The following is a 26,905-nucleotide window of genomic DNA, read 5'->3' as shown; positions in this document are numbered from 1 at the left end:
ATCTAAAATGGCTTCTCTTTCCTGAATGGAACTCTGACAGACATAGTTACCCATTTTTCTCATTAGTTGTGACTGAGGTGAGCCATGGGTTACCAGACTACCCTTCCGTAGGGCTCCTGGGCAAAGAAACTTCCAGAGGCTTGCAGTTGACAGGCATAGCAATTCATAGACATGGTACCCAAAATAAGAGATACTGTCAATGTCCTCCTGCAGGTAAATCCAGCTGAGAATTTGAAGTTAATTCATATGAAAAGATTTAGAATAACATATTAAATACCTAATTAAGTAACATGTATTAGCATGGGGGTGGGGGGAGGCAAAGAACCAGGAGATGCCTTGGATATATCACTTAATATCTCTAGATTCAGTTTCTTGGATTAGAGAAGCAGGGACGGTAGTAAGGGAAAATGTTAAAATAGGTCATCTTTTAAAAAGTCTCCAGAAAAAAAAAGTCTCCAGTTCTAATAAAATGATTTTTGGAGAATACTGTGATAAGGTGTCATCAAAGACAGCTTCATGAATGGGAAAGATGGAGGTCTTAAAAAGGACAAGAGGGATTCTGACAGAGAAAAGGAACTGAAAAAAGAGATAGGACTTAAGAAAGGCAAAAGTATAATATTTTGGGTGGACACTGAGAAGTCCAGTATGAATACAGAGTGAAAACTGGGAAGTATTTCACACTTGTGAAAATAGGGAAGGCACAGGAAGCTTCTGAACAGGGCAGTGAAATTTGAAATTGGAAACATTTGGAGCCAGGTAATCCCTTCTTGTGGGGGAATGTGCTGTGCATCGCAGGATGTTTCAGCAGCATCCCTGGCCTCCACCCACAGGATGTCAGGAGCACCCACCACTCATGACAGTCAAAACATGTCTCCACACATTACCAAGTATCCCCTGGGCCGGGGGCAAAATCACTCCTGGTTACGAGCCACCGGACTCGAGAAAGAGGACTATGGAAAGATGAGACAGGCGTGATAACTTAAGAAGCAATTATAACTATTTCATCCTGTGATGTGTGCCCAGAGCAGGAGCTGCAAACACATATTAGTGAAGAGGCCAGGTGCCAGCTGTGGTGAACACAGGGGCACAAGCACCAGCCACAGGCAGAGAACCCTCAGCATCAGCCAGCTGTTGTTGCCACGTGGGAAGGCAAATCCAGCCTTCCAGGTCTTCCTTCCCCACCTCCCTTCAAGAGAAATAAATCCTGGACTTCAGGTAAAATTTCCTGATTTTAAAAATATAGGACTTAGTTCAAGTTTTCTGGGAGACAGCAAGCAGGGTGGATTTAACCCTCAAGCTGCCCAAGATCTGCAGCCTGGACTAAGTTGGTGATAGCTTGGAGAGTGTTTAGCAGGAGAAATTAATGGACCCTGATCAAACCAACTGTAAAAGCACAGATTTTTTTTTTTGTAATGTTTATTTTTGAGTGAGAGAGAGACAGAATGTGAGCGGAGGAGGGGCAGAGAGATAGGGAGACACAGAATCTTGAAGCAGTTCCAGGCTCTGAGCTGTTGGCACAGAGCCCAACAGAGGGCTCAAGCTCATGAACCATGAGATCATGACCTGAGCCAAAGTCAGATGCTTAACCAACTGAGCCACCCAGGTGCCCCAAGATTTTTTTTTAAAGACAATTTTGAGAAAGGTGCAAAATTGATCTTGAATAAGCATTAGATGACGCGAAGGAATTACTATTGAGTGTGATAACAGTATTATGATTATCTCAAAAAAGTTTTATCTTTTTGAGATAATTACATATTATACACAGATACGCTTTCCATTATAAATGAAACCAAGAAAAAAAAAAAAAACAGAGAGAAAATAATGAGTGAAACTCAACACATTTCAATATCAAGAATAAATCAGAGGAATGAGAAAAAGTGACTTCAAAGATTTGAATTTGAGTAAATAAGGAACATCACCAAAGAGACTGTGCCACTAAATTTATTATTTATTTCCTTGGGGTTCCCCTGGGGAAAAAAAAAGTTGTCTTTATATCTTAACTTGTTAAAACTTATTCTCTAGAATCTATTGAGAGCCTATAATTTTTTCCCATTGCCAATCAGAATACAAGAATTAATTCTATACATTCTAGGTTCTACTTTAGGATAATGTTAATCAGAATTATACTGTGTAAAATAATAACATTAGTTAGTAGCACTTCCTGAGCATTTTCTGTTTGCAGACCCTGTGCTAAGCCTTTTACTGGCATTGTAACATTTAATCCTCAAATCAACTTTAGGAGACAATCACCTTTATAAAGAAAAGAGGATTCAGAGAGGTTAAGTAACTTATTCCAAGGATAACCAGCAAAAAAGAGAAAAGAGAGGAGATTTAAATTCAGGCTGTCTGATTCCAAAACCCTCTCCCCTTAACCATTACCCTACACTGTCTCAGGCCACAGGGCATCTTTTCCTAATTAGCATGTAAGCAGCTTATTAGCATCTGACTGTATCCCAGTAAGCCAGGCGAGCTCATACATACTTTAGTTAATTCATAGTTAGAGGTGTCCAACCTCCTTGCTGTATGGTGAACCCTCTTTGGCTATATGTAGAAAGCAAACATTCTCTTCTGTATTGCTTAACGTTTGAAATGCAAAGGAGTATCGTCCTCAAATTCTTAGTAAAATATCCAAGATGAAAGTGGGACCAATATAGCTTTCCAGATAATTCAAGGCACAACAGGCTTCTACCATAGTTTATGAGAAATACTAAGAGACGTGAAGCACCCTCTTCTGCCATGTGGTCTTCAGAGTCACAGTGTCTATGTTTCTGAACCTCTACTGATGCCCAAGGCAACCAAGTGAAAAACAAGCCCAGTACTGCACACTGTCTCGGTGCGCATGTCCGGGTACACAGGACTGCAGGCTGGGAGTCATGCATGGCAAGAATGGCTGGGATATACAATTTATTGTGAATAATAGGAATGCTATGCCATCAATTAGCATAATCCAGATGAACAAATCCCTAAGTAGGAAAATACTCAAACCACATTTGTTCAGTGCACATCCAATTTTACATAAGCAAAGTTCCCTTTTGCCAGCATTGGGGCAGTGGCTTCTAGTTCAGTTTTTTGAATTAATTGTCAGAACACATTCGAATCACGTATGTTATCATTTTCTAGCATGCTTGCAAGCAGTTTCACCTTCTCCACTTACCTTCTACCTCTCACCACCTCTTCACACTGAATAGGACTCATTTTCAAAAGAGTTTTCTACAATTCAAATATGCTTGAAACTAATTCAAGTGTGGGCTATTCTGACATGTGTTAAGAAAAATTCACATCTTGCATCCAGTTACAGAAAAGATGTTAACTATGAATTGTAGTCATTTCTTAGGTATGCATGTTTGGTATAAAGTAAGCTTCTTAGTTTATCTTTTACCCTCAACCTGAAAAATTTTCCCTATCCACTCATCCATAAATAGTAGCCCACAATGGTGCTGCTCGTACCACTGCCATCGAGGCCATTCCGTGACTTGCTATGGAGAAGAGGGGCTTGGCTGCTTAGGATTTTATACCCTACGAGAAAACCTTATGCTTATGGGACGTGAAAATACCAATCGCTTTGTGTTAAATAATAATACAAAGGTTAGTTTATCAGTTTTTAAAAGAGATCTTTCTTTAACCTTACCTACTCTATAGGAAAAAACATCTGCTAATGCTTACTTTCTTATTCAATAAACCACAGTTAATCTCCAAAAACAACATCCAGGCTAAATGGTTCTGTGATTTTTGGTAATGTTGCACATGAAAAAGTAACAACTGTAAATATTTTCAAAATTAAGCCACCCTTTTCCCCCTCCAATTGTTTTATCTGAACTGCTTCCTTCAATTTACATAAAATCTCTGCAAACAGTAACAGTAAAAGCCAAGAAAAGAGAAAAAGCATAGGGCACCATCTCCTGAAAAGATTGGGTCTAAGACACTACCACTCACAAGGTATACTCCATTCCAGAGGCGCAAACACACGTAGAATAAATGGTACTGTGACAGTGATTGAGCAATATACCACAGAAAAGTCCAGATCAAAAGGCATTCCAGCTTTATAATCCATTCTTAAGGCTTAACTAATCTCCATGGCTAGAGACACATGCAGACACAGAGACATACACACACACACAAATACTTTTACCCTATAAACTGATTTTCTTTTTATTTACCATGTTTCCAGTTTACTGAATGCAATCATATTTTAAAGGTATTTAGTGAATCTAAAAATTAGGTGATTTGATGACTGTTTCGGGAACAATTTGGAAGAGGGCCTCCAATTTTTTACAATCGCTTCTTTTTAATTTTAGAGAGTTACCAGCATCATTTTTATTAACCAGTAGGACTTAAACAGTCAAGACTGAAGCAGAGGAATATAAAGCCATTTTTCAAAACAGCTTCCAGTATTTAAATGTACTGAAGAGTACATGATTTCTCTCAGAAGACAGAAAACACCTTCATATCAAACACTAGCCTAGTTTCTCCTCTCACATAAAAACGCTTCGAATATTTTTAAATGTAAATTTAATTCTAGTTATTCTTGGGCTTATTTTCTTACCTCTAAATCAAAAGTTAATTAGGGAAAAAAGCACTATCAAGGTCTGTCCAACTCCAGCTCCTGAGAGAACTAGAATATTAACATACAAAGCAACTTTGTGTCTATGCTTCCTTTGGCATAAGGGATGTATTGATAGTAAGTTTCTTCAGATCTGTTTTCTGGTTCCTGCAGCCTTTGTCTCCACTCCACTTCCTGACACAATTCAAGAGACATCAAATAACGGAGCTATAAAGAACATACATTACAAAGGAAGTCTGGAGAAGCAAGATAATTGGCTCAAGGTTGGTGAATGGAGGGGTTAGAACTTAGATCAAGGTTTCCTGATACCCAGATGTCAGTGCTATTCCCCACAGGCCAGGCTGCTTCACCGTAAGTGCTTCTTTGATTTGTTCAGTTTTACATATGCATCATTTCTCCTGTAAGAATCTCAGAATTTCAATATGGAACAGGGACTGAGTCTGGTGTGTTTTTTTTGTTTGTCTCGTTTTGTTTTTCTATTTCTCCTTCCCATAAGGCAACACAGAACACAGACTAGACAATGAATAAATACTCGAATTAAATTTTGAAATATTAATAGTCATGCTTCGTAATATTACACAATGGGAATTATTTCTAGCATACGTTTGTATCTAAGAAGTTACAATAGGTTAGTTACCTCTAGAAAAAAATGTATTCTGGGAGAATTTTTAAAGTTAAATTAATTAAATAAAATAGATTTATTAAAGTATGTAGACTCATAAAAGCTAATGTAAACTGGTACTCAAAACCAAGAATTAAAGCGATACCAAAAGAGTTATAGGCAAAAATGCATTAAAACTCTTCCTTACAAAAGAAAATAGACTGGCCAAAGCCTAGGGTTATGCTGATATGACCCATGAAACTATAAAAATACCTAGTGTACTTATGTCTAGGGAAATGCAGGAATGTTTCTCTTCTCGTACTACACACAGTACTTCTGACACCAGATGTGTGGACTTTTTCCCCACACTGGCCAATTTTCCCAAACCAAATGAGTATCCTGTTGTTCAATTCAATTCAACCAGAATTAGCACAGATCCTAAAAGTTAAGGGCTCATTCCCATAAGACTGTTCCCACTTCAGATGCCAATCACAAGTAGCAGGTCCCCAGGTAACCCACAGCTTCTGTCTGACTTGACTACAAATAAGAAGTTACTAAGAGCTCCTCCTCGGGTTTGATCATTTGCTAGAACAGCCCACAGAACTCAGGAAAACAACTTACTTACTATTGCAAATTCATTACAAAGGATATTTTAGAAGATGCAAGTGAAGAGTCATATGAAGAGATACATAGGGTGAGGTATGAAAGGATCCCATGTGTCCCCAAAGAGTTGGGTTGCACCACCTCCCTCCATATAGATGTAATCACCAACCCAGAAGCTCTCCAAACTCCATACCTTAGGGATTGTTATAGATGCTTCACCATGTAGGTATAACCAATTAGTAACTTGTTTTCTAAACCCTCTCCCTCTTCAGAAGACAAAGGTCAGGGCTGAAAGCTTCAAGCTTCTAATCGTGGCTTGATTTTTCTGGTGAAGAGCTCCCATTCAAGAGCCCATCAAGAGTCACCTCATTAGAACAAAAGACATTCTTACCACCTAGGGAATTCTAAGGGATTTAGTAGTTCTATGACAGATACTTCTATCACTCAAAAATTACAAGGGTTTTAGAAGCTCTGTGTCAGGAACCAGGATCAAAGACCAAATATTAGCAGGAACCAGGGGCAGAGACCAAAATATATATTTCTTATTATTTCACAACCTAGCAACACTTTTGGAAATATAAAGTCTGTGGACTTTATGGACTCCAACCCTGGAGAAGAAAGAGCTGTATGTATAAAAGAACACGGTGAGAAAAAGTAGAAATGGGATTGAAGAATGGAGAAAGAAAAGCTGAGCAAGACCCAGAACCTAGAAACTGCCCAAAAAATGCCAGGTATGCAGGTCTCTAACTATACTTAAGTCAGAGTGTAGTAAGAACTCTGAGTCTCTACTTTGTAAGTCCGTTCATTTCTTTGCTTTGGTGGTTTTCCAGTTCGGAGTTTTGTTTTGTTTTGCCTTTGGTTACCTAGTAAAGTCACTGTTTAAAAAATTCCAACCTTGTTTAAACTAAACTAAGAAGAAAAGGAGAATTGTCCTTCTCTAGATGTGGCTGACAAGAATTTTAGATGGTCTGGACAAGCAGAGCACTCTGGTCACAGTTGTGGTGCCAGCTGGAGGCCAGGAAAGACCTAACATGGCTTGAGCAGAAGAAGGGGGGGGGGGGGCTCTGAAGACAAGGGGCCTCATTGCTGGCTTGGGCATGACTGGAAAATCCCATCAAAGGACCAGTTTGCTTCCTGCATAACAGCTCTGTGAGACTTCCCTAGGTGATTGAATTAGGGAGGTCATTTTAGTCTGCCTGCAAACTGTTTGCCAGGTTTTTTGTGTGTGTGTGTTTTTTTTAAGAAATGATTTAAATTCTGTATTTGCTGATTTTTTGTTTTTGAGATGTTGAAATGGCTGCTGGTGTTTATCATACTGATAGAACCAGGAAGAAAAGGAGTAAATGTTTAAAGAACTAGTTGGAGAATTAAAATACCTAAAAGTAACTGGCTCCCTTCTTAGCCCTATGTGTATGTAGTAACTGTAAGTAATCAGCACCCTAAGCCCCATAAGGCTTCAAACCAGTGAAACAGACGAGTCAATGTCAGAGCCTTGCTAATAGGACAGTGGCTCTGTCCTGAGACTTTGTGGCCACGGGAATTAAGGAGTATAGCTTCTGGAGTTTTTCCTGAACAATGCCCAGAATGAAGAACCTAAGACTGCTAGGATTCCACATACCTCTTCCACTTCCTGCTGTGCCTGCAGGAGGGTGAAGCTGTGTGGCATGATGTATAATCAACTTAGTGTACTTGAGTGTCTGGGACTGACTGGGGATGGTAGGGAGAGAGATAAAAATTGCATGTGCTTCGGGCACCTGTGTGGCTTAGTGGGTTAAGCGTCTGACTTCAGCTCAGGTCATGATCTGATGGTTTGTGAGTTTGAGCCCCACGTCGGGCTCTGTGCTGACAGCTCAGAGCCTGGAGTCTGCTTTAGATTCTGTGCTTCCCTCTCTCTCCCCCTCCCCTGCTCAGGCTCAGGCTCTCTCTCTCTCCTCTCAAAAATAAACATTAAAAAACATTTTTTTAATAAAAAATAAATTGTATGTGTTTGAAAGTTCCTTCATGCCGTAAGAATGTTTACCTTGTAATGTCCACAGCACAGAGGAGCAGAACCACATTAGCATTTAAATCAGAGGAAAACCCTCTCTCTTTCTCTTTGGAAGGAACTTTAAAAAACATTAGCAGGGGCGCCTGGGTGGCTCGGTCGGTTAAGCGTCTGACTTCGGCTCAGGTCATGATCTCACGGTCCGTGGGTTCGAGCCCCGTGTCGGGCTCTGTGCTGACAGCTCAGAGCCTGGAGCCTGTTTCAGATTCTGTGTCTCCCTCTCTCTGTGACCCTCCCCCGTTCATGCTCTGTCTCTCTCTGTCTCAAAAATAAATAAACGTTAAAAAAAAAAATTAAAAAATAAAAATAAAAATAAAAAACATTAGCAGTAACTAGAAATAAATAAGAGAATTCCTTCTAAAAGCTTGAGACTGTAATCCTAAAGAAAATGAACAGAGGACCGGTAAATGTAATACACACTGGGATGTCTTATGCACCCACAAACAATGAAAGCAATTATTAAAATCAACATAATGATCAATATAACAAATGAGATTTAATTCTAACTCTGACCTATTTTACTAACTTAACCACATTTGTTAGAAACACTTTTCCTGACCATCCCCCCATTTAGTCTCATTTTAATTGCATGTTCACCAAAACTCTTACTTGTATTAGAAGTTTCACATAGTATATTTGTATACTTACTATAGAGTAAATGTAGAGAATATAATTTTGCATGTTCTTTCAACTGTATTAAAATTGACATGTGGTGGGTTTTTTTTTTTTTTACCTTTCTAGTGAAGATTTTGACCAGAAACCCAGTCATTCTCCAGAAATATGAACCTTCAGCCTAAAAGGAGAAGATACTCAGATGTAGCAGACCCTGCCATTCCATCTTAATAATGGAGTGCTCCCATCATTCAGAAACTTGCATAGAAACTGATACTCCCTTGTAGGAAGAATAAAATTTGAAAGAACGGTAAAAGAAAAGATATCACTGTTGATCTTAAAAAGGAAAGCAAAGACTGTCTGTCTACTACTCATTCTTGGTTTAAAGTTTTTCCCATGTTAGACAAAATTTAATTCTAAACCTATACAAACTACAGTTTAAAACAAATTCCTTATAGAATAGAAATAGTAAATGAAGTATATTTCCACACTAACAAATTAAGCTTCTTCCTCAGTCACATCTCTTTTAAGATATAAATTTAAGAGAGAAGATATAAACAAATTTCAATAGGAATAAAAAAAGATTGCTATTTTCCCAAAACTGCTACAGTATGCTACTAATACAATTTAAGCTCTGAAAAATACTTGAGTCAATTCAGTAACCAAGCAAATAAATACACTAGCCTGAATTAGGTTTTTTAATAAAAGCATTTATACTTAAAATTAAGTAAAATTATTAACAGAAATCAATTTCCCTCCTCTAACGTGCAAAAGAAAACATGTAATGGAAACCATTCCTCTGTGTATAAAAATAACACATGTCCACTCTTTGAATTGTGTTTTAAAATAAAGTTATCCTGAGCGGGAGATATTGAAAGTTATTTTTTGATTATAAACAATAGTGTTTGAAGGGGCATTCCTGTGACATAGTTAATAGAAAAGTAATAAATTCTGTACTGCTAGACCATCCTCAGTAACATCATTTCCAAACACAGGCTGTAACACTGTAGGCCTTAAGGTAGTAAATAGTACAATGATAACAAATTACAACACAGTCTATAATTCTACTAATCAGGATAAGTATATCTTGGCTAATATACTCTCGATGGTTTTTAAGTTTAATTTAGTGAGGCAAGCACACCACTGCAAACGCAAGCTAGTAAAGTGTCAAAGAAAAATATTTGTCACTTTAAAGGCCACCAATTTCTCGGTTCAGTCTAATTCATAGCAATTGTTGAAGAAAAATGAAAGTACTCATTGATAAATGTGCGAATCATTTCCTCCCAGGAACTGAGCCACAAATTCGTAACCAAGTTTCTAGACCAAAATACTAGAACACCCACTAGCTCTGAAGAAGATGCATCTCCTTTCCAATCAGCCATTAGTGTTTTATTCCTTTCTGATCATAAGTACACTATAACAAAGTACATGTCTAGTTAGCATCAATGCCATGTTTAAAAAGAAATAACAGAGAAGCCCTAAAACTATATTAAAGACACCACAGAAATCACTGGTAAGTCTAAAATGAAAAACAGCCCTTTCAAATGCCCAGAATCAGCTGCTACTGTCCAGAATCTGGCTCATTCCAAGAGAGCAGATCTGTTTGAGCCACAGCTTAAACGGGAATGTCATCTCCTAAGACAAGGATCTGCAAAGTTTTTCTATACAAGGCCAGATAGTAAATAATCTGTGCTTTGCAAGCCATACGGTCTCTGTGGCAACTACTCAACTCTGCCTTATGGCACCAGACCATTTATAAATAAATAAGTGTGGCTGTCTGCCAATAAAACTTTATGGACCCTGACTACGGAATTTCAAATAACTTTCACATGTCACAATGTCCTATTTTTCACTTGGTATTCTTCAATCATTTAAAAAGGCAAACACGATTGTTAACTCACCAGCCATACAAAAACAGGTAGCTATGGTGCCACCAGATTTGGACCAAGAACCATAGTTTGCTACCCTGGCCTAGGGCCCAGTTTTCCCGCAGCCCATGCCAATTCCTTTCCCCCACCATTTACATAAACCTACGAATATGTGTTTCCCTTTTAGCAAAACATTCCTTTCGTTTCTTTAGGTCTCTGATGCCTGGTCTCTATTTCTTTCCCCCAGGTCCCGAAAGTCCAACAGAACAATAAGGAGGTCAGGAAAGACACAGAGCACGGCCTGGAGAAAGGACACAAGTTCCTCCCGTGTAGCTTTCCAGCTATGTGATTTTCTGCAAGTTATATAACCATTTCAAGTCTCCACTTCACCATCCATAAGGTTTTTTTTGAAAAATCATGATATCCAATCACCTGAAAGTAGTCCTGAAGGTGTGACTTTACACTAAGTAAGGTAAGTAGAGCAGAAAGATATAGCCCACGGAGAAGAGTTGCCAACCACATTTCAGAAACAAGGCCTTGTCAGATATTTCATTGATAAATTGCTACATCATGTTAGTGTATGGGTCCCCGGGTAGAGAAAGGGAGGTTGGTGAATTCAGTCAAAATCCTAGGGAAATGAGCAGCTAGCAATCTCACTGACTGCATACTACTTTTCAAAATTCTACAAGTGGGCCAGAAACGCAACAAATATACATTGAGAACTTTGGTGACAGAACAGGGAAGATACTGTGACGAGCACAAAAATGAATAACTTAGTCCCTCACTTCAAAGAATTTACAGTTTGTTAAACATAAAAATCAATCATACAGGGGTGCCTGGGTGGCTCAGTCAGTGAAGCATCCGACTTCGGCTCAGGTCATGATCTCACAGTTTGTGGGTTTGACTCCCATGTCAGGCTCTGTGCTGACAGCTCAGAGCCTGGAGCCTGCTTCGGATTCTCTGTCTCCTTCTCTCTCTGCCCTTCCCCACTCATGCTCTGTTTCTCTCTGTCTCAAAAATAAACATTAAAAAAAAAAGCAATCATAAAAGTAGGTATTATTTATATAAACCAACTGCATTAAAAAGTGAGAAAGTGAGCCAAACAAAAGACAGTAAGGGGAAGGATCTCCGAGCAGCTAGACTTACCAATGAATAGAATTTCAAAGAGAACAGACAGACACAGAAATTTGAGAGTACTGTACATGCAGACCTGCCAGGTATGTGAATTATCAATTCCACTAGACGTTACTCAACTGTCCTCCAAGGATGATGCACTTCAACCAGTAGTTTGCAGGTTCCGATCGTCAAAAGAGTTGTTATGATCAGAGTTCATTCTTAAAATGTCTAAGTTGGTGTGATGGGAAGAAAGGGGTATTTTAATTTAACTTTCATTTACTATCCTCACATTCTCCAGAGGTGTTTTCTATGTCCCTTTTTATATTACGAAATAAAAGGCACAGTCTTTTTACGCATGATGAGTTGTTCCGTGCAGCTGGAGCCTAGGACACAGAAAATGTGCAGAAGGACAAGCCTCTCTCTGTCTCTCTCTCTCTGTCTCCCCCTTCCAGAGGTTTCTCTCTCTCTCTCTCTCTCTCTCTCTCTCTCTGCACCCCCCCTTCCAGAGGTTTCTCCAGGACCTTGGTCTTCCCTTCTCCACCCCCCAAATTGCCAGTTTGCATCAGCAGATCGGACAAACCTTTGCTTTCCTCTCTGAATGCTCCAGAGTAAATTAAAGAGTTTATAAATGAACATGGTTGAAAAGTACTGGTCTTGACATAAACATCTGAAACCATTTCCTTCATTTTTGCCCAAAACTTGGTTTCTGCCCAATTTAGATCAGGGAATAGTCAAGGTACCTCAGAAAACACACAAAAAGTTTGATCCTGGCCTGGAGACCTGGTTGTAAATACTTGGTGGAAATACATCCACACGTCTCCTTCTCTCATCTGGAAGGCAGAAAACTATAGGAAAGATAAATGAGGGTTTTAATCTGATTTGTGGAGACTCATTAGGAGAGTTTTGCCTCAAAAGCTCCCACAGGGATAAAATTTTATGGTAAAATCCCTATAAATAATTCTAGGAGAAAATAAGTGTTATTAACCAAAATCTTACTTAGATTCTTTCCATGCTAAAAGCAAAGTGGTAACCAAAAAGGAACGAACACAGTACACAAGCGAACTCTCAGTAGGTATAACTAAAAACAATGTTCTCAACTCTGGTCAACGCACAGCATCAAACAGAGCTAAGAAAAACTAGATTCCAAAACTTGATTAATGTGATTCAAATAGCACATTCCTTACTACAGTGGAAAAACGGAAAATCACTATAAACATTTGCTTTCAAAAAGGAGTTGCTATTAACATTCCAGTAACACCATAATGCCACACTGCCTCCGATACGCATAGATTTTTCTAATCCAGGTGTTTTTAACCTTGGGCAATTTTTCCCCTCAGGAGACATTTGGTCCTTTTACATTTTGAGACATCTTCCATTCTCACACTTGGAGGAGGGTGCTTTTGGTATCTAGTGGGTGGGGGCCAAGGATGTTACTAAACATAGAACAATGTGCAGGACGGCCCTTTTCAATAAATAATGATCTGGCTCAAAATTTCAACTGGGCCAAGAAAGCCTGGTATAATCCATTTCTTCATGGCTAACTGGGACATGGTGACAAATACAGTTGGAGAGAAATGATAAGCACTTTTCTTATAAAGACCTCCTAGTAAGCCAGACAAGTTCGAGTTCTAAGGTTCACTTGATGCTTAGATAGATAAGGAAGTTTCCAATTTAGCTATTCTCAGCTGTAATATTTTAAGGGAGAAAATGAAACATAGTCCATGACTCTGGCCGTATTATCAAGCAGTGTACCGTCTATGTTTATCAGCTAATCACATTTACCTACACAAAAGTTCAAACTGGCTTCTGCTGCCTCCACGTATTACGAATTAATATCTTCCTGCATGTAGGCGCTAACTGAATTCCCCATGCCTACCCACCAAGATCGACCAGAACTCAGATTTCAGCAGTGGGTTTTATGTGGTCACTTGCTGAGGAAAACATTCGTATCTACAATTCCCTCTTATGCTACAATCCATTAAATTTTTACTGTCCAGGTCCATGAAACTTAAAAGCCAGAGCGGGAAAGCAAGATGACTTTGACTGTAAGCCTAAAGGAAGGTACAGAGATACCTTCTATTAAAAAGGGGGGGTTGGGGGGAGACGGTGTTCATAATGCAGTGAACTAAAATATACAAAGCCTGAAGAGGTCCCTCTAAAGGAAGAAAAGCCCTTCGAGGTTATTTTATTTCCCGGTAAGGTTTCCTTGGGTGTTTCAACAAAGAAAGTCATTTTTTCTAGGGATTTTTTTTTTTAATGTCCCTATTTCCAAGTTTGCTGGAGGCATTTACTTGTCTATTTTCTAGGTGTTTTACTAGAAGGAAATGTTAAAGTTATGAAAAAAACTTAGTTCAAATTTAAAAGAACCGCACAGGTTTCAGAAATGCATTGTGAACCAAACACATTCATCTAGGAGAAAGAAAAGCATCATGTAACTGACAAAACTCCATCTAAATGCTGAAGTTTCTCAAGCTCACAAAGCAAGTACTGTTTGGCAGGAATGTAGAAAGATAGGCAATGCAGCCCACTGAAGCCTTCTGAAACACGTAAAGATAAAGACAAAACTATGGCTTAGATGGACTACCTGGGTTCTACATCAAATGTCATTTTCTGACTGTAAACCTGAAATAGAAATTTCTGTCCTTCCGCTTAAAGTTCAAGCAGAAAAACGCCCTATTTGCTTACAAAAAAAAAAAAAAAAAAAAGACAAAATGATCCTAATTTAAAAAAAGAAACAGTACAGCACAAGGACATTTAAAGGCAAGATCTAATTTCAGAGAGCTGACCATAGAGCCAGAGCACAAAAGTGGAATACTCCAAGGATATCTCCTGAGCAGCAAATGGCACCAGAGTGTGTTTGGACAAACATGTGGTGAGGCTCTTTAATGCCGCTAAATGTAAAAAGTTTTGTTTTACACGAACTTGACTGCACTCTTCGCCGCAGTTCCAGCTTCTGAAAACAAGAAATGGCACCAGGCTTAGGAAAAGGGTGGCTAAGGGGAGATGTGTGTCCACAGCTTCCCCTCCAAATCCCCAAGGAGGAAAGCTGCCGCCTGGAGGTACTGGGTAGCCAGTCCGCCTTAGAGAAAACAGCCAAGGTTTTGAGCGTTGTTTTTGGCAAGAGGTAGGTGTTACCGGCTGCTTCCTGGGGCGCTGGAAGGAATGTGTCACCATCAATCAGAAAGTACACTGAGCCCCGTGTTTAGGTCACAGAGGGAGTACTGCCTCTTCAAACACGAATAAACCATGCCCATTCCAGGACAGGAGGAAAAAGGAGAGTTGCCCGAAAGGTGTTGGTGCCCCGTGACCTGCAAGACGAAAAGGAAACCCCAACTGGTGCTGAAGGAAAACTTCGTGCGCTCCCAGGTTACGGAGAACTCCGAGAACCCGCGAGGGCGGGTGCTTTCCCGGGGACCAGCGCCGCCCTAGCGCCCTTCTGGGGAAGACCTCAGCCGTCCCGAGGAGGAAGGATGATCACTCACCTCGGTGGTCCTGGCGAAGGGCAGGCTCCCACCTACTCACCTCTGCAGTCCTGGGGAGGGACGCCCCCCCCCACCTACTCACCTGGCCAGCCCCGCACGAGGGGCCAGTGGATGAATGAACTGCCCCCACCCCCACCCCCGCCGGCCGAGCCTCCCGGGACACGGGCAAACCGCGGGAGGGCTCACCTGTGGGGATGCTGGAAGGCCTCTCCGGGTCTGCACCCACGCAGGGACTCCAGAGCTGCAAGACGAGCGCCAGCAGCAGCAGCAGCAGCAGCAGCTGCGGCTTCCCGGCGCAGCACCCCATCTTCGGCCTCTCGAGGGCCGGCGCCGGCCCCGGCGCCCCCACTGCCCTGCAGCGGCGCACTTCTCGCGAGAGCGCGGGGACCCCGGTCCGCCCGGGGCCGACGATTGCGGTCGGGAGGCGACGGGCCAAGTGCGCGCGGCGGAGCGGCGGGAGGGCGGCCGAGACCAGGCCGGCGCGGAGGAGCGGGCGCCCCCCGGCGTCGCGGGCAACTTATAGGCTCCCCGAGGGGGAGGCGACAGGGCGGGCCGCACCCCGGCTATTGGCCGCCGGCTGACCCGCCGCGCCGGTGCGGTCGCCTCCGCTAGCCTTCCCGGGCCCCACGTCTGGGATTGTTTGCTCAACTCCGACCTATTTAAGGAGCTGTCTGCGGCTACGTGTAGAGACTCACGCAGGGCTCTGGCTGGAACAGGGAGCGTGTGCTTAAGTTTGGGAGTGGGGGCCTGGGAGAGTGGGGAGGAGCCGCGGGGAGGCCGGCGCGCGGGCGGCGCTCTCTTCTCTGCTGCCTCAGCACCAGAAGCTTCCCGGGAGCCTCCGAGGGTGCGAGTTTGCCCGAGTTCTCCCAAGTGGGTGTCAGACACCCTCTAATCAGAAGCGGCTGCGAACCCTCAGCAACCTCGCCAGACTCTGAGTCCTGGAAACGGAGCGCCCCCACCCTCCACCCCTACCCTCAGGGGGGCGAGCTTCTTCCCTCTGCGGAAGGAGGGCCCTGTTTTTCTTTTACTCTGTAACCTAAAGTTTTTTTTTTATGGTCCGGCGAACATTTCTTCCTCCTCCCGCCTGGGCCAGGAGAGCTCTCCAGTAATGGCTTGTAAATCCTGCGGAATGGCAGTCCAGCGTGTGTAACCTGAGGCTGTGCCTTACAAGATCTTCCTTCAGTGCACATGGAAAATTACTCCCAGAGTCGTCCGAGCCATCTCTCAGGTCCCTGGCGCGTCCTCCCCTGCTTCCAGTTTTGACTCACGTCTAAGCAAATTCACTTTCTGTGTACTCCGTCTCGTCACATTTTAGCTAGCCCGGTGTTCAAGCTGTTGGGATGAGCAGGGGCGAAAGCACGGGCGTGACAGTTGTGCTCCATATATTTCATGATATGAGTGAGCTATCCTACGGGAGAAAAAGAATCAGACTGGTAATACGGCAGTATTCTGTAATCTTTTACCATTCTTTTCCTAAAATGAAAAAAAAAAAAAAAAAAAAAAAGATTGGAGCCAACACCTTCTCCCAACTCTGAGCCTTTGAAGTTAAAACAAAATGATTGGGGCGCCTGGGTGGCTCAGAGGGTTAAGCAGTGGACTCTTGGTTGCTGCTCTGGTCGTGATCTCAGGGTTCGTGGTCCGAGCCCCTCTTGGGCTCTGTGCTGACAGCAGGGAGCCTGCTTGGGATTCTTTCTCCCTCTCTCTCTATCCCTCCCCCACTCATACTGCCTTTGTCTCTCTCAAAATAAATAAATAAACTTAAAACAAAATGATTGAAAAAGATATCCCATTATGATCAAATTTTCAAGATATATAGATGAGTCACCTCTATATAGATATAGTCGCATGTCAATTTAATGGTCGCGTTAAAAACAGGTGGAAAAACCTGCAAAGAACTGTTGCCTGGGTGTGACGTTTTAGAAAACCATTTCCTATGCCCAGAACTAAGCCAGTTGTTACTGTGTTTTGAAGGTTTGGTCTCAGCATTTTAAGAGGAAAATTGGAGAAAGTTCAGAGAAGGGTAACAAATAATTAAAGAGATGGAAAGTATGACCTGTGAGAAGAATGAAATAAGGTTTATTCAGCCCGAAGAAGAAAAAGCTCAGGGATGGATTCCTTAATAACATCCCTCATTGTGTGGCCAGCGCCACTCCATAAAACCAGGCAGAAAACAAACAACATCAGTCCTCTGAATCTGAGGACTCAAGGGAATGGCTGGTCTTTGGGCCAAATCTCAGTCTCCAGAATTCCAAAACCTGGCTACTGCACCTGAACTCTGCCAAACTTTGTGAACTGGACTCCTTGCTTCCCTGGTTGTTCCATATCTTCAAGAATTCACCTGCTTAGAGCCTAGCTTTTTGCCCTGCCACAAAAGCCTAGCTTTCGCTCCCGTGCACACTTAAACAGCGTCTCCATCTCACAAGTGTGTGTGTATTTCAATTGCAAAGTCCACCGATGACTGCAAGTTACGACGTTTCTCCTCTATTGAGAGTCACAAGGTCAGGGCTAGAAGGCTTGTATAAAGCCAGTGTTTCTTGGGGATTTTCAGATAGCCAGGCACATTTATCGCTGTCTGAAAGAGCCCCAGTTCTGAAACCAAATCCTTCCTGCCTTCTTATATTTCCAGCTGTCTGCTGAACGTTTCTGCTTGGACATTCCACTGGCACAAACCCCAAATGTCTTTAACTCATCAAATCCAGATCCCACTCACGGCTTCCTCATCTCTGTTAATGATACTTTTCCTCTCTAACTCACATAGCCTCAGACATTTTCTACTTCTCTCCTTCCACCCCCGTAACACACACAACTAGATTCCAAAGCCTGTCATTTTTTCCCTTGGACATTTTCACTCCGTCTATTCCTTTCCATTCTCACTGCCACCTCACCAACGCACTCCTGAATATATCCTAACTGTGCTGCCTGAACGGTTTCCTAACTGGTCACCCATCCTGTACATCCCCCCCCCGCCCCGGTACAATACCACTGTATCTATCACAGGTAGTTTCATCATACTCAGATATCCTTTTGATTACTTTATCCCCAAACTCAGAGATTTCATAAGGAATTTGGAAACAATCCAAGTCCCTTAACATAGAATTCACATTCCGTTACTATCAAACCTAATCACCTCTCCCCCCATACCCTATACACAACCAATATGGTTTGCTTTATTATCTCCCAAAGCATACCAAAGACTTTGTCATTTTTATTCACTAGAGTTTGGGTAAAAATCACTGTATTCATCTGGCTTTTTCCAGAGGCCAACCCTGAGCCACGATTCAAGGATCAACAGTTTTTTGGGAGTTTCAAAGGAAAGAGGTAGCTGAGGATGAACTGGCAGAGGAAAGGGAATTTAGTCCATAATGGGTGCATTATTAAATCTACAACAGTGAGTGACTGGAGTTCAATCCAACAGAATTGATGTACTTACCCTTCCAAAATAACCTGGCCAAGGGGGAGAGAACTGGGGTATATGTACCCTAACACTCATTAGTCATTAAGGACTGAGGGAAACTTGTTAATTCTGAGGCATTCCCAGCCTGGCTATGCTGTAGGCATAGCAGGCTCCCAGTAATGATGCAGCTCTTGGCCGTAAGTCAGGTTGGCATATTCAGAAATGGTAAAAAGCTTTGAGGAAAAATGAGAGGAGCACTAACAGCATCTACTCAGCCACCATGTCTCCGTTCATGTCGTCCCTCCGTCTAATAAGCTCGTCTCCAAACCTTCCCTCCTCCTTTCATTAGGCTAACTTTTGTCAGGCTCAGGGGCTACCTCCTATAGGAAGCCCAACTTTGGTGCCTCATCCTACCTCAGGCTGGGTTAGGTACCCCTGTTCCAGGCTTTCTAACTCCTTAAACAAACCTCTCTCATTTTGGACAGTTTTTTATCTGACAGTTTGTTTATTGAGGGCAGGATCCAATTCTTCATCATTGCATATTAAGTAACTGGCTCATAATAGTATGTATTCATTCATTCGTTTAGTCATTCAAAAAACATTGACTGTATACTTACTATGTGTAGACACTGTTCTAGATGCTGGTAAAACACATATACCCATGAAAAAACAAACATCCGTATCCATTTACTCTTACATAAAGAAAGAGATAATAAGGGCGCCTGGGTGTTTCAGTCAGTAAAGCGTCCAACTTCAGCTCAGGTCATGATCTTGCCATTCAGAGTTCGAGCCCTGCTTTGGACTCTGTGCGGACAGCTCAGAGACCGGAGCCTGTTTCAGGTTCTGTCTCTCCGTCTGTCTCTCTCTCTGCCTCTCTCTCTCTCTCTCTCTCTCTCTCTCTCTCTTTCTCTCTGTCTCTCAAAAATAAATAAACATTTAAAAAAAGAAAGATAATAAATATATATCATGGTGATAAGTGGTAGAGAGAAAATATATCAGGAAAGGTAACTAGGAAGGACCAAGGAGGGGAGGGTATGCTGAATTTTTGTATAGGAGGTCCTAGGAAGTCCTCACGGAGAACATGATGCTTGAGCAAAGATCCAAAAGTGATGAGGAAAAGAGGTGATTGTGCTGCATGGGGAAACTGTGTCCTGGGAAGAAGAGACAGGAAGCTTAAAGATTCTGAGGCTAGAACATATCCGGAGTGGTAAAAGAAGGCAAGATAGCAATGAGCAGGAGTTCAGTGACTGTGGATGAGACTAGTAGGAGATGTAGCCTGAGAGGAAACAACGAGGGCAAAGGTAAGCAGATATGGGGGCGGCGTGAAGTCATAGAGCCTGGTAACATCTTTGGTCCTAAGCCAAGTGAGATAAGCCACTTACATCTAAAATAGTCAAACTCACGGAAGCAAAGAATAGAATGGTGGTTGCCAGGGGCTGGGGGAGGGGAAAAGGGGAGCTGCTAATCAATGGCTGTAACATGTTAGTTGTATAGGACCGATAAGTTCTAGAGATCTGCTGTACAACACTGCATCCGTAGATAACAATAATCTCCTCTACGTTTAAAAGTCTGTTAAGAGGGTCGATCTCAGGTTAAGTGTTCTCACCACAAGGGAAAAAAGAGAGAGATCGCATCATTTGGATTGTTGTACACATAGCAGTGACATGGTCTGGTGAAGGGTTTGAGAAGGATCACAGAATCTAGATGCGTGGTTAGACCAAGCGGCATGAGTGGGGAAAATGAATTGCAAAGCCTGGAGACCAGTTTGGAAGTTAATGCAGTGGTCCAGAAGATAATGGTGCTTTCAGCCTGGTTGGTAGCAATAAAAGCAAGTCAGTTTCTATATAGACTTTGAATGTAGAGCCAACAAAATCTGATGGTTTCAATGTACATGTAAGAGGGAAAAAAGGAGACAAGGATATTTATTCAACAAGTATTCATTAAATGAATGAGAAGTTAAACTTTGGGAACACATGAAATAGCCTTTGGGGTGGAGGGGGAGGGACAGATTAAATGAAATCGATGAGAAGGAAAAACAACCAGATAGCCAAGAGCTGAAACTTGGAGAAGACATACACTTTGAGAGGAAGTGAAGGAGTCAGCAAAGTTGACTGATAAAGTCAGAAAAATAGCACAAATTATACAGAAGAGAGACCTGGGGAATAGAAGAAAGCCTGGGGAAAAGTGAGTGCTTTTAGCACTGTGGCCATGAGTTTAAGATCAAAACCTTAGATGGGAGCAGAAACCACAATGATTGCAAGATATAAACCAGAGATGAGGGAACGAAGGACACAGTGAAGCAGAACTTTCATGCTGTTAAGTCTTTAGTCTAAATCAGCTTCTTCTGCAGATGTCAGGGGGTGACCTTTCCAAATTTAGGGGGAGCAAGTTGCCACCAAGCTAAAGTACCTTCTACAAATGAGAGGCTCGTAGCATACTCTGTGGGCCCCAGCCATTGTCTTTTTAAATTCTTTAAGCTGCAGTTTGAGGGGAATGATTTCCAAGGTGACTTTTCAAGAGTTGGAGATCCAAGCAAAACCCGTATGAGAAAAATAAACATATGCTTAACATATGGTAAGCAAAATATTTTCTTCGCTGAGCAAAAATATTGATCTATCACAGGGGAAATGTGTGTGGATTATTTTCTGAAGTTTTTTACTTCTCTGGTTTCTTTTTTATCCTCAGGAAAAGATAGGAGCCCTTTATAAATTCTAGTTCTCATTCAGCACTTCCAGCCACTTTTTTAACTTTCATTATATGATTTAGGCATCTGAGCATGACTGTATAGAATCTCCCCCATATGAATTGTGAAACCCTCATACCTAGCAAAATGATGTCAGACATAAAGCTAAACTCAGCCAGATTAAAGTAAGAGGAGCAGGCCAGGAGAGTAAAGAGAGCCAGAGAGCGCACAAATACTCCAAAGATGATCCTAGCAGATGTTTTGTGACTTTTTGCACCGATTGAGACAGAGCTCTCTGGGCCGTGAGTCACCCTATAAGGTCAGCAGCAGCAATCTGTGGCTTCTGCATTCTGTCTTCCAAACAATTTTACCAAAGTTCCATACCAAAGCTATGACATTATTTGCTGACATAAGTGACATCAGAATGACATTAATGATGATAGACTACAATATAGTTCAAAAATTTCTTGTTCAACAATAGTTTCTAATGAGACTCCTTATGGTAGCTCTTCTGGTCCCTCATGCCCCTGGACCCGCTTCTTCTCAGGACCATTTAACTCCTTTCGTCCTGAAGCTAATCGAGTGTGTAAGCCTCAGTGCCCTCCCTTTCGAGCGTCTCTGTGTATTGGCAGTGTCTGGGAGTTGTATAATGTCCTGTGTTGAAAAGGAAGAAGGTTGTAATCAGGAATGATTACTAAAAAAGCATTTCTCAGCAACTACCTAAGGAGATCTTAGGAAAAAAAGTAGAGATCTGACCTCTAAGCATTTCATAAATTGTTAGGTTTACTTTTCTTAACCTAAATAAGTATTCACTCCTTTAACTTATTTTATATTTGTAAGTCTATAGTGTCTTTCTTCTTTAAAATGCCTAAAACGATACAAACTTTGGGCCCCATTAAACCTTGATTTACTCCTTGACCTACCCCTAAATCTAGACCCAATCCCTTCCATAAGTATTGAGACTATCAGGAGTCTATAATCAACATTTCCTGATCAGCTTGGAGTTGGACCTTCCTGAGTCAACTCTGATCGTATACTGTTTCCAAAACTGATATTGTTGCTTTTTTCCTCTGTGACTAAGTTCTTCTTCGCATGCATTAGCTCAAGTATTTAGTTATTATCTTGGATCCCTGTCTGATAGCCTACTTCATCTCAGACTGAGATCTTTCCTGGTCTCCTCATAAATCTCTGGAGAAGAGTTTTTAGCTTAGCCAACCTCAAACCTCCCCAAGGCCTCCTGCGGGCACTATCTTAACTACCTGCCATTGGGTGGTTCCTTATGTGCTCTGCCCCATGACTGGTTGGTCTGATTCTGGCCATCCCTGTTCTGGCAGAACTGATTAAGGCAGAACTGAACTTAGCATACATCGATTATGAGTGTTTGATTCATCCAGAATACTATGAGAAAAATAATTATGATAGAATTTCACTTAGTGAGATCTCCAATGATGTTAATTGCAAATGAAACATAGCCTAAGACATACACAGATCCATAATGCAATAAAACAGATATAAATAACTCTAATATCAGATGCTATAAAAAGAACAGAGAGAATAAAATTATTGAATACTATAAAGCTTTGGCCCCAGAGAAATGGATATCGTTTAGAAATAGGCCATGAAAGTGCTAGTACTATTTTTATTTATTCCTAAGATCTGGAAAATGAATTTTGAGACATACATTAAAGGAAATGTTTTCACAGTAGAACTGAAAGAAAGAAGGATTTGCTTACAAGGTGTATCAGGAGAGAAAAGCACAGCATTGGTCAGCATGCCATGCCCATTCTGAGTGCAACACCCTGAATTATAAGTGTTGCCTTCTTCAGAGCATTTTCCATTACAGGTTTCCAAAAGAGATGCTTGGCATCAGATATAATTTTCTGTATTATAGACTCAGATCACACTTCACAAAGTACCTGCATACTTTTTGAAGACGTAAGGAAATGCAGCCCCCTTGCAGACTGCTTGTGAGCCCTTTGCATTATATGTGAAATGTTGGGTGAACCCCCCGCAGGCATCATATTTTGCAGAGTTCCCTGACATTATCTCTGACACGATTCTGGTATCTGAAGGTAGCCATTTGGTGCCTGCCCTCTAGTTTATCTTTCACTTCAACCACAGGGTTTTTCTCAATAACCACTCTCATGTTACCTTGTTAATGTGTGGCCCTCATTTTTTTCCAGCTATTAATATGATTCTGTTTTTTTAATGTTTATTTATTTTTGACAGAGAGAGAGACAGAGCATGAGTGGGGGAGGGGCAGAGAGAGAGGGAGACACAGAATCTGAAACAGGCTCCAGGCTCTGAGCTGTCAGCACACAGCCCAACGCAGGGCTCGAACTCACAGACAGCGAGATCATGACCTGAGCCAAAGTCGGACGCTCAACCGACTGAGCCACCCAGGCGCCCGAATATGATGCTTAAAAACCACAATTTTTACCTAAAGTGGAAGGAAACACTACTGAGATGCAAAGGATTATCAGCATTTTAAAAAAATGTGTCAGGTATAGACTATAAAAGGAAAATAATCATTTAAAGAACAAATTTTTAAACAAGAATATTTTTTCTTAAAAATTTAAAAATCTTTCAAAATGAGAAATATTAACAGGTCAGTTACATTAATGCCACCCTTTGAATTTTTCAGTTTTTCAATAATTATTATTTATTACCTAAATCAAAACAAATAAATGTTACAACTCGTATCCACATAGCAAAATTGCCCCAAATCAACCACAAAAGTGGAAAACCCCTTTTTCTCTTTGTTCCACCCACATTTTCCTTAAAGTAAGTTCACAATTATTGATTAATCAGTCAACAAATAGTTACTGTGCTGGCACCATATTTCAGACACTACTTCCTCAGGATTTCAAAATGAATTAGACCCTTCTCTCACTTTGAATATCTTCATGCATGTTTAAATCAGGGTGCTAAATAGTAAATTCAATCATATTATGTATTTCTTTAGTCTACAATATACCTAAATAAAAATTTATTAAAGAAAAAATATTTTGAATTTTGGGTGACAGAATATTGGGGAAATACCTTAATGTCACAGATAAAATAATAATTCGAATTATCCTCTCAAGATAATATTTTTTGTCATTTCTTGTTTATAAGGATAAGAATAGCATATGTTGTGGGGCACCTGGGTGGCTCAGTCCGTTAAGCGTCCGGCTTCGGCTCAGGTCATGATCTCCTGGTCTGTGAGTTCGAGCCCCGCGTCGGGCTCTGTGCTGACAGCTCAGAGCCTGGAGCCTGCTTCAGATTCTGTGTCTCCCTCTCTCTCTTCCCCTCTCCCACTTGTAGTCTGTCTCTCTCTGTCTCTCAAAAATAAATACATGTAAAAAAAAATTAAAAAAAAAAAACATTTAAGAAGAATAGCATATGTTGTTTATAAGGCTTACTGATTTTGGCATGTAGTTACATATCAGAAGTGAGTAATGCTATGTGCTTCCATATCTTTTTGTTCTTGTCCATGTCAATTCTCAGTATCAGGTTTTTTGTTTTTTGTTTTTTGTTTTTGGAAAGTGTAGTACAGACCGAAGAAATGATTAGTTTTAATACTTCAGGCACATAAAAAATAACAGTTCCCAAAAATGTCATTTTTATTGCAAAAATAAAGCAGTGAAAGGCAAGTTACTGAAGTTTTAAGGTAGTCTTTACTCATGACCAATATGGCATGTCACCTAACTTTATATGCTCTTATTATTTTCTCTGTCACAAAGCCAGTTTCCATTTTTATTTTTTTTTAATTGTTTCTAATGTTTATATATGTTTGAGAGACAGAGAGAGACAGAGTGTGACTGGGGGAGGGACAGAGAGGGAGAAGGAGACATAGAATCCGAAGCAGGCTCCAGGCTCTGAGCTGTCAGCACAGAGCCCTATGCGGGGCTCGAACTCACGAGGCGTAAGATCATGACCTGAGCTGAAGTCAGACGCTTAACCAAAGAGCCAGCCAGGCACCCCAAGCCAGTTTCCATTTTTAAAGTGTAAAATAAAGTATTTCAGCAATGGCAACATGGCATTATGTTTATCTCAAATCTATGACTCAGGTCAACCTGGGTTCTGATCCTAATTCTACCACCTACCACCTGTGAAATCTTAACTTGGTTTCTTAACCTCTTGAACTGGCTGAAAGTAAAGAAAATCTACTATTGTACAACCGACCGTGTCCAGAAGTAAGGAGGTCCGCAGGCATAGTAGTTTGGGTCTTAGGTCCTGATTCCTTCTAGTGCTCTTGGCCTGCCCTACTCTTGCTCTTGGACCCATGAGAACATGTGTGCAGGAATTCTAGGTATTACATCAACAGGCAGGTAGCCTGAAAAAGAAAAGGAACTGCCATTTTTCATGTCTTTGCACAGCAACAGCCCCCACAAACATGTCAAAAATCTTCCTCTGGTGTCCTCAGTCAGACTTAGATTACGTTGTCATTATGAAGCCAATCATGGTGGGAGAAAGGGATTGCCATTCACATTAAGCTGGTGAGGATCTTTCCCTAGAGTTGTGAATAGGGTCATCTTTCTCTGAGTCACATGGAAGGGAGGATTTTTGTTTGTTTGTTCGTTTGGTTTTTGTTTGTTTGTTTGTTTGTTTGTTTTGAAACCTTAAACAAAATTAAGGCTCTGTTAGGAAGAATGAATAAATGGTTGACAGCCAACATAGCCCATTATCTATTTATTGACTGGCTACCAAGTAAGTTGAGGATTCAGTACTTCTCTCTCTCTTTCTCTCTTTCTCTCTCTCTCTCTCTCTCTCTCTCACACACACACACACACACACACACACCCTCTCCAAACCTTCCAAAATATGTCATGATTTTAGCTGGATTACCATCTAAGGTTTGCATGATTATGACTGTGTAAAGAATATTCACTGTTAAGGTAGATAATTTTCTATGGTTTCATTTCCTTTCTTGTATGTTTTCTGTTTTTCCTCTAATTAATAATCACATTTTTAAAACCGTGAGTGTCTTGTTTTCATTGTGGGTCCTATATTCATCTAAAGGGAGTCCCTGAATCGATGCCCTCTGTTCCATGTTTTGCAAAGAATAAATCTCCATGTGGAGAAAGGAAGGAGGATATCAAGGAAAGAGTAGTTCTCTGGCCGTACAGGTGCAACAGGGGATCTGAGGCATACAGACTTTCTATCACAGACCTTTAACCAATCCTTCTGTTTGTACCAATCAAACTCACATTCCAAGGTATTTGGCAGCCCAAATTATGACCATTTTGTCCAGTAAGAACTCTTTTGTTTCTTGTCTGCTGGCCCTCAGTTTTCAGCTTTCTCCACTCTGCTAAAAGAGTTGCTAGGGATCTGTTTTACATTTTCCCATAACTTAGTCTCATAAATCATTTATTTTCATCCTATTCATGTTACCTTTTGGGTTAACCCAATTAGTTTTTATTCCTTTACTTATATTTTAGCTGGATTTTTGGAGAAAGACAGAAATGCAAAATATGTGTTTAATCTGCTATATTTATCTAGGTATCTGTTTTTAACTACATTAAGCCTTAATTTTTCCATCAAAAAATGAGAATGTGAACAGTACCTATCTCATGGTATGGTTGATGAATTAAAGGAGCAAAGTATTAAAATTGTTAGTACATTGCCTAACACATAGTAAGCAGCAACCTAATATTTATATGGGTTATATTTATATTTATAATATGGTTATATTTTATATATAATATATATTATATATAATAATATAATATAATAATATATATTATATATATTAATCATATTATTATGGTTATAAAACATATACATAAAACAAATATACATAAAAAATAACATATAATAATATATATTATATTTTATGTATATTAACCATATTATTATGGTTATAAAACAAATATACATAAAACATTTGTATGCAGCAAATAATACACATACATAAAATATGTTAGAATTTTAAAAAATTGTTTAATTCTATTTTATA

At 40.7% G+C, this 26,905-nt stretch overlaps 1 protein-coding gene across 2 annotated transcripts in view; it reads right to left on the bottom strand.

Moving 5' to 3' along the window:
• The window catches only part of PLOD2 (procollagen-lysine,2-oxoglutarate 5-dioxygenase 2), a 110,796-nt gene extending 95,372 nt beyond the window's left edge, over positions 1–15,424 (bottom strand). The window contains exon 1 of one of the 2 annotated variants that reach the window (XM_049628697.1): positions 15,074–15,424. In XM_049628697.1, coding sequence (XP_049484654.1) covers positions 15,074–15,194 — 121 coding nt within the window. In that variant the 5' untranslated portion in view covers positions 15,195–15,424. The remainder of the gene's footprint in view (positions 1–15,073) is intronic. The other variant, XM_049628696.1, reaches the window with a different exon arrangement.
• Positions 15,425–26,905: the final 11,481 nt, after the last annotated feature.

Source organism: Panthera uncia, chromosome C2 (genome assembly GCF_023721935.1).
Source record: "Panthera uncia isolate 11264 chromosome C2, Puncia_PCG_1.0, whole genome shotgun sequence".
Taxonomy (NCBI): Eukaryota; Metazoa; Chordata; class Mammalia; order Carnivora; family Felidae; genus Panthera; species Panthera uncia.
This window is presented reverse-complemented; position numbering and strand designations above follow the sequence as displayed.